Genomic DNA, 8,294 nt, shown 5'->3' with positions numbered 1-8,294 from the left:
TTCCCAAAGCAACTGCTTTCACTGCCTTTACCTGTGTGTGTGTGTGTGTGTGTGTGTGTGTGTGTGTGTGTTCGTGTCCTTTGTCTCTCAATTATATGCTTGTACTGCTACTTTTGAGTTCTCAGTCTCGGGCATACTTTCCACTGTGGAACATGAAAACGTAGTTCTTCCTCACCCTGTTCCCATCGCAGCCCTCTTCCGCCTCACTTTTCAGTGTAGTTTTACAGCAGTGTTGGCCAGATCGACGTTCAGTATTTGAAATGTTATGACTGTCACAAAATAAGAAATGCATGTTTGGTCCCTGCCTCTGGTTTCTGACCCAGACCTACTAAACCCATGTAATTTCCTGAGTATAGGGGTGCTGGGAGCATCACGCGGTCTTTGGCCCCAGTTCCTGAGCAAGAGCTTCTAAGACCCTTGGAATCTCTGGAGTGATAGGAATGTCCTTTTGATGCAAATGGCAGGACTGGTGGCCAGCAGCCCCTAGCTTCAGAATGGAGCTGGTGATAGAAAGACCCAGACTCCTCTGCAAGGTTGATGCAGCCCCACCTCCAGCCTCTGGAGATGGAGTCAGTCACTGGCGGCCAGTGATCTAATCAAGCACCTACGTAAGGAAAACACCATAAAAACCCTCAACAAGGAGTTTCTGAGAGCTCCCTAGTTGGTGGACGCATCCAGATGCCGGGCAGGGAACCCCAGCTCCACAGACACATTCCTGCACTTGGAACTCTCCTGGATCTCACCCTATATGTCTTTTCATCTGGCCTTTCATCTAAATCATTTCTAATAAACCAGTAAATATAAGTTAAGGTGTTTCTCTGAGTTTTGTGAGATGCTGTATCAAGTTATGGAACCTGAGGAGGATGTGTGGGAAACAAATTTAGAGCTGGGTGGTCAGACGTTCTAGTGACAGCCTGAGGCTTGAGATCGGCACCTGAAGTGGGGTGCGGTCACGCGGGACTGAGCCCTCAGCCTGGGGGTCTGCACGAACTTTGAGTAATTAGTGTTGCAATTGAATTGGAGGACACCCAGTTGATGTCTGGAGCCCTGGAGAATTGTGGGATGAGAACCACCCACCACCCCCAATTTGGTGTCTGTGCACATAGAGAAACAAGTTCCTTTTTAATGACAAGGTAAATGCTATCTCTCGGTGGACCTTTATATTCCTACGGTTACTTTTTCTTTTCCATAAAAACTTTTGTTTTCTGCTGAGTTCATAATTGCCTCATTACATTTGCTTTCTCCTTTCAAACTTTTCACCAGTGGTTCTCAACAATTTTGGAAACGTTTAGTAGCCCAAGATTCTGTTTGCCTGAGAGCGTCTCTCCTGGGGATCTCTTGTTCTGTTCCAGTTTGGAATGGCCCCTGATGCCTGGGGCCCTCCCTTCCCCCTGCGGTCGGCCGTCACGGGTGTCCTGGTGATCCCCGCGCCCCTCTCCCCCTGACCTTGTATTGTGTGTATCCCATGGCTTCCTTTATGGTGATATTGGAGGAGTGGTTCCCAGGGAAAGATTGCACAGGAAGTAGTCCGTTTGCGAGACTTGGCTTCTCTGAAAAGCCTTTATTTTGCCCTTGTAGTTGAGTATCCAGATAGGAAATGCTAGATGAGAGTGATCGTCGCAGTGCCTGCCAGCTTCCAGAAGTACCTTTTAAAAGTCTGAAAAATGCTCGAATTGCGAATATTTTGAATGCGGTATCTTCCTCACTTCTTGCCCTCCCGAGAAACTTGTAGGATCTTCTCCTTCTGCTGTTGTTATTATTATTATTTTAAAATAAATTTTAAGCATGTTATTTTAGTTTGAGAGAGAGAGAGTGGGGGAGGGGCAGAGAGTGAGGGAGAGAGAGAATCCCAAGCAGGCTCAATGCTCAGCGCTCCTGAGCCGACGCAGAGCTCACAGCCTGAGCAGATACCAAGAGTGGGACGCTTAACCGACTGAGCCACCCAGGCCTCCCTTATCTTGGTCTCCCATATTGAGTTAAAAAAACTGTGTTTAATGTTTGTTAATTTAATTTTGAGAGAGCGAGAAATAGAGAGGGAGATAGAGAGTGAGTGGGGGAGGGGCAGAGAGAGAGGGGACAGAGCATCTGAAGCAGGCTGTGCACTGACAGCACAGAGCTTGTTGTGGGGCTCAGACCCATGAGCCATGAGATCATGACCTGAGCCAAAGTTGGACGGATGCTTAACCGACTGAGCCATGCAGGGGCCCCTCTCCTATTGTGTTAAAATTTTTTTTTAAATGTTTATTTATTTCAGAGGGAGAGAGAGAGACAGAGAGCCAGCAAGGGAGGGGCAGAGAGAGAGAGGGAGATACAGAATCTGAAACAGGCTCCAGGCTCCGAGCTGTCAGCACAGAGCCTGACACGGGGCTCGAACTCACGAACCGTGAGCCAAAACCGTGAGCTCATGACCTGAGCCAGAGTCAGACGCTTAACCAACTGAGCCACCCAGGTGCCCCTCGTATTGAGTTTTTAATTTCAGATATCATGTTTTTTACTTGAGTGAAATTTTAAAAATTTAAAGTAATTTTAATATTTCCTTTTAACAAGATCTTGTTATATTGTACGGTAGTGTTGGATTCTCTGAACTCCCTGAGAATATGGGTTTTGGGGAGGAAAGGTTTTTTTTCTCCTTGCACTGATGATAGCTCTTTTGTTGCTTTGTTTTCGTTTTATCATCCACCTTTTCTTGGATACTCCAGACTCAAGCTGAGTGAATGGAAGGAAGGGCTGACGGGAAACTGAACTTGTGAATGGGATTTGTTTGCCCCAGGCTTCACTGTAGAGTGAGTGGCTGGGGTAATTATTTGAGGAATCTCTGATATCAGTGTCTGTAGATCTTCCTCTTGGAATGCTTGGGTTCTTAGAAAAGTCTACACTCATTTCGTGCCTGGAAACTGAAGGCCTGGGTGCCAGTCTTCTGGAAGCCAGGAGAGGGGAAGTGGTTAGCTAACGTGTCTGTCTTCAGTGTACCCCCACCTCCGATGTGTTTGGTGTTCACCTAGAAGATCCTGTTTTATCCTCTCTGGAAAATAACCTCCAGTCTTTCCCAAGGGCTGGGGAGGAGTGCTCGCCCACTTATGCAAAAGGGAGAAGTGATCTGGAAGTCTGAATCTTAAACTGACTTATAACAAGTGCTTAGCAATTTTTCTCCAGAGGTTCCTGGTACTGAAAATCTTGAGTAAAAGTCAGGTTAGTTCTTGACTTTTCCTTCTGTTTGCATAGGATTTTGTTTTCTCAGATCTGTTACGTTTTTGGCTACTCGTCCTTCTACTTTCCAGTAGTTTTTTTTCCCCCCTCCCGTCATTCTGTTATTGTAGATTGAAGCCTTGAAAAGTAGATTCTAAAAATCTCTGTACAGTCAATTTAGAAGGCTGGGGAGGAGGTGAAAGAAGATGCAGGGATTTAACTTCTTTTCCTCTTGATGACTTTTGATCTAGGACATCAGCTCCTAATTTGCTTTTGTGGTGTCCTATCTTTTTTTTTTTTTTTTTTTAGTTTATTTATTTTGAGAGAGAGAGAGAGAGAGGGAGAGAGAACCAGTGGGGAAGAGGCAGAGAAAGAGGGGGGCAGAGGATCTGAAGCGAGTTCTATGCTGACCGCAGCAAACTGCGAAATCATGACCAGAGTCAAAAGTCTGATGCTTAACCGACTGAGCCACCCAGGTGCCCCTGGAGTCCTGTCTTTAACTGAGATCTCACACAGAACGTGTGTGTGTGTGTGTGTGTGTGTGTGTGTGTGTGTGTGTGTACGTACACGTATATGAACTAGATATAGGCAAAGCTGCCCTGTTTGAAGAGGAGGTGAGAGCCTATGGCTGCACTTCTCAGTTCTCGTTTTGCCCTGTCTCTAACATGAGAACCCCCTGCAAAGGGGGTTTGTAAACCGCTGATTTAGGAGCCTCATCTATCCCTCTAGCAGATGTCAGACATTTGAGTGAAGTTTATGGCATTATGGAAGGAGCCTTGATTTATCCCTTTAGAGATGGATTTTATTGTTCCTCATTGCTCAGATGGTGCGTGTCAGAGAAAAAAATGACTATTCTAAAATTTTTTGACCTTGACTAAAATTGGACTTTGCACCTCCTTTCAGGCTAACTTTATTATTGTAAAAGTAGCTTTAAAATGCTATTTTTTTTGTTATTTGAAAGGAAAGTACATAAATTTACCTGAAAATTAAGCAATATTTAATTATGCTTATACATTTTGATAAGCAAAGTTGTTGTAAGTGCTCATTTACTTTCAGAAAGCTAAAATTCTGTTTTACACTGGATTGCTATTAGATTCAGCGTTTCATTGAAAATTACTTACCTGACTATATGAATGAGAAGGGGTCTGTGAGGCCAGAAAGGTATTGGGGATTTATTCTTCATGGAAATCATTATTAAATTAGTGCATAATTTAGCTTCATGTTTATGTACAGTCTAGCCTTTAAAAACCTTGCTGTTTCCTTCCTGCTCCGCGTTTCCCTGGCACAGGCCACGAATTCCCTGTTGAAGCCACGGAAGAACGTGGAAGTTTTTGCACATTGCAGGTCGCTTAGCGGTCCAGTGGGGAATAGACACCAAGATTTACAAAGGCTGTTAAATGAAATAACATATTTTCACATGTCACTAAGGTAACCCAGTACATATTTTCACATAATAAGAAAAAATACCCCCCCGCGCCCCCCCAATGAACAGAAGGAAGCCAAAAAAAACCCCTCTAATAGTATAGAGTCAAAATGAAGGAGGTGGTGCTAGGTCTCTTCCGAATTGTCCTGTTGTTACATGTTGACACGAGCATAATTTCACAGGGGACTCAGGCATCATGCTCAAGATTTATTTTCAGGCACGAGATGCCTTTTGAAAACAGAAACATGACCCAAACTGGTGAGAAACACCTCGTATTTCCACTGGTGTTGCGCATTGGAAAGACTCTCAAGAACAGTGTGAAGAGTTGTCTGGCTCACGGCCTCTTTTGGAGGCCGACTGTGCACGGGACACAGGACCTGTCTAGGATGCATCTCGTGGAGCACTGAGAGGTGGGGGAAGGAAGGGCGCTCTCTCCACCCGCTTACAGAGCAGCTTGGAGCGCTGTCAGCCGTAGGATGGGAAGAGTCCTGAGAAAAATCATTTCTGGCAAAGGATCTGCTTCAATGACCGGGGAAGTAGGTCCTAAGGTTGCCTGTGAGCACAGCAGGGTGTGTGTGCCACGGCCTCAACTTGCTTCTTGATGACCTCGTGAAGCTGGCCTTTCCACCAGGCGATTCCAAGAAGAGCCACAACATTGTGAAACGTGCAGGAGCCACTCAGGGCTGCTGTCCTCAAGGAGAAGCCTGGGGAAAAACACACCAAACACTAAATCAAGGCACTGAAGTCGTGTTGCAAATCCATTGATCAGAGTGGGGGAGCTGCTCTTTGGCAATCTTTTGAGGAAATGGAAGCAGCTCTTCAAGCAAATGCCATGTATGAGACGGAGCCAAACCTCTGTTTCCTGAGGTCTCCGTAAATGTTTATTCTTGTTGTTCCCCTCTTTCATCTTTCACAATAGACGTCTCACTGTGGAGTCTTGAAGTGAGACCATGTCAGTTGTGAGTGGCCTTGGGGAGGACCGTGGCTCCAGGATCTTTGATATCAGAAGAGGAGGCTCCTTGCCCTCCTCCTCTGCTTGCACCCCTGCTTCCTTCTACCCTCCTCTCTCTTCCCTCTTTTCCCTTGGCTCTTCTTCATGTTCCTAAGCATTCTTGTCCCTTTAGAACCCACCTTAGTTGGATTCTCCTTCATTTCTCCCTGATCTGAACCAGGGTCCCTGTGTGGTTGGTGGTGGAGGCAAAATGCAATGGGTGCAGTCATGTTGTTAATGGCAAGGTGTTCTGAACAGGTTGCTTGTTATTCTCTTATTGCCCGCCACCCCCCCCAACCCCCCACCCAGTGGGCTCGTTCTGAGCCCCTTTTGTCATCCAGACTCTTGCTTCCCTGGACCCTGTTGGATCTGTTCAGGGTCTGCTCTCCCAGTCTCCCGTCCTTTCATGACTTACCTTATCTCCTCTCATCTCATGGCCTTCTTAGGAAAGGAGTTATTTCTGGCTTGCTGAGCACATTGAAGCTAAGGCATTAATGGCTACCAGATGCCAGGGAAAACTCACATTTTAACTGGAGGCTCCTCAGACTTCAATATAGAGCCTGTAGTGAAATTTTAGGCAGCATGAGCAGTCAGTGGAGGAGAAAATGAGCCTTCTCCTGGTGCTGGTGTATATGAATGACTTCTTACTCCACCCATTTAAGAGGTGGGCCTTAATGTAATTCAGGCCTCTGAATAAAATCTTAAACAAGGATGTGAAGGGAACCAGGAAGGTTTTGGTTGGGGGAGCCAAACAAGGATTAGAGCATCTTTTAAGGAAAAGTTAGGAAAGAAATAGTATGCATGGTTAAGAAATAAAGTACAAAATATGAGTATTTTCTTCTTTTAAAAAATTTTTAAAAATGTTATTCATTTTGGAGAGACATTGCAAGTGGGGAGGGGCCTAGAGGGGGAGACATAGACTCCGAAGCAGGGTCCAAGCTCTGAGCTGTCAGCACAGAGCCCAACGCAGGGCTCAAACTCACTAGCCGTGAGATCATGACCTGGGCTGAAGTCAGGTGCTTAACCAACTGAGCCACCCAGGCATCCCAGAAAGTATGAGTATTTTCAGTCACTCCTGGAGCCTCTTTTCTGTTACCAGCTCCCTGCCTGTGGCTCTGGTAAGGCACAGGCAAATACAGGTTAGGCAAATAGACACAGGGAGTCATTGAGCTGGAAGTGATTTGCATGCCAAAAGAGATCACAGGGACCCTTTTTTCAAATCCGGGGGACTGGAGGCGTTTGCTGGCAACGAGGCTTTTGCATGAATTCAAGGAGAGAGCTTTCTAGATCCCTGGACTCAATAGAGTGGCTTGGCCAGAGAAGCTGTTCTTCCCTGTGGATGTGTCGCAGTATGATCAGAACGCCCTGGAGAGGATGCCCTCCCCTGCATTGATCTTCATGGCCGTCTTCTTCCTGGAGTCACTGGCTGCAGTGCTGCAGAATGGCTTCATCGTTACTGTGTTGGGCAGGGAGTGGGTGCGATGCCGGATGCTCCCTGCGGGTGATATGATTGTGGCCTCCTTGGCCGCCTCCCGGTTCTGCCTGCATGGGGTGGCCATCCTGAACAACCTCTTGACCGTCTTTGATTTTCATTCCATACTGGACTATTTCAACATTCTCTGGACCTTCTTTAACACTCTCTCTTCCTGGCTCACCGCCTGGCTTGCTGTCTTCTACTGTGTGAAGATCGCCATCTTCTCCCACCCTGTCTTCTTCTGGCTGAAGTGGCGGATTTCTCGGTCAGTGCCCAGGCTGCTGCTGGGCTCCCTGCTCGTGGCTGGTCTGACGGTCATCTCATCAATCACTGGGACTGTATTCCTTAGGCAGATGACTGCCTCCGAGAGTTCCCAAGGAAACAGGACCCTGGCTCATAGAGTACAGAGCTATTGGCGCTTTTCACAACCTCATGCAATACTTCTGTGGTTGACCCCATTCCTTCTGTTCTTGGTGTCCACACTTTTGCTCATGTTCTCTCTGCACCGGCACTTGGGGCAGATGAGAGATCATAGACTGGGCCCACGTGATCCCAGCACCCAGGCTCACATCACGGCCCTGAAGTCACTTGCCTTCTTCCTTGTCTTCTATACATCATATATTCTGTCCCTGATTGTCGTTATTGTGAAAATCACAACCTTCCAGGGTCACTGGCGCTGGGCCTGGGAAGTGGTGACCTACACAGGTATCTGTCTGCACTCCAGCATCCTGGTGCTAAGCAGCCCCAAGCTGAGAAAGGCCCTGAAGACCAGGCTTTGGAAAGCTCTGGACAAAGGCAGGTTTATCTCAAGTTATCAGTTTCAATAACCACTATCAGTGGACAAGCCTTTAAGTGGCTAGAGCCCCCAAAGTTTCGGCACTGTCCTTCTCTCTCTTCACTTCCCTCTTTCTTTCCCCTTCCTTCCGTACTGCATCCATTCTTTCTGTGGCCCCTGTTGTTCCTGCCATCCCCCGCACTGCTCCAGGTCCCCAGTTTGAGTCCCAGACCGCTCTGGGCTGGGCTGGTGGCCTCATTGCCTCAGAGACCTCTCCTACCTTCTGTATGAGCAGCCGTAATACCGTTTTCCAAGCATCATTTTGGTCTGTACCCTTTACAGAAGACCTATAGTGGTTGTCGATTTTCTCTGTGGTCAACCTGAAGAGTTTTGTAACGGTGGCATAGATTGTCCCCCACCGTCCCACACACCACCGCCTCCTTGT

At 47.0% G+C, this 8,294-nt stretch overlaps 1 protein-coding gene across 1 annotated transcript; it reads left to right on the top strand.

Annotated features, from left to right (window-relative positions):
* The first annotated feature begins 6,974 nt into the window (after positions 1-6,974).
* On the top strand, positions 6,975-7,901 carry LOC120238956 (taste receptor type 2 member 134-like). The gene has a single exon (XM_039243032.1). The coding sequence runs from the start codon at positions 6,975-6,977 to the stop codon at positions 7,899-7,901; it is 927 nt and encodes a 308-aa protein (XP_039098963.1).
* The last annotated feature ends 393 nt before the right edge of the window (positions 7,902-8,294 follow it).

This window comes from Hyaena hyaena, unplaced genomic scaffold (assembly GCF_003009895.1).
Source record: "Hyaena hyaena isolate Hyena2069 unplaced genomic scaffold, ASM300989v1 scaffold_220, whole genome shotgun sequence".
NCBI lineage: Eukaryota > Metazoa > Chordata > Mammalia > Carnivora > Hyaenidae > Hyaena > Hyaena hyaena.
The sequence above is the reverse complement of the archived record's forward strand: the minus strand, read 5'-3'. Positions and strand labels throughout refer to the sequence as shown.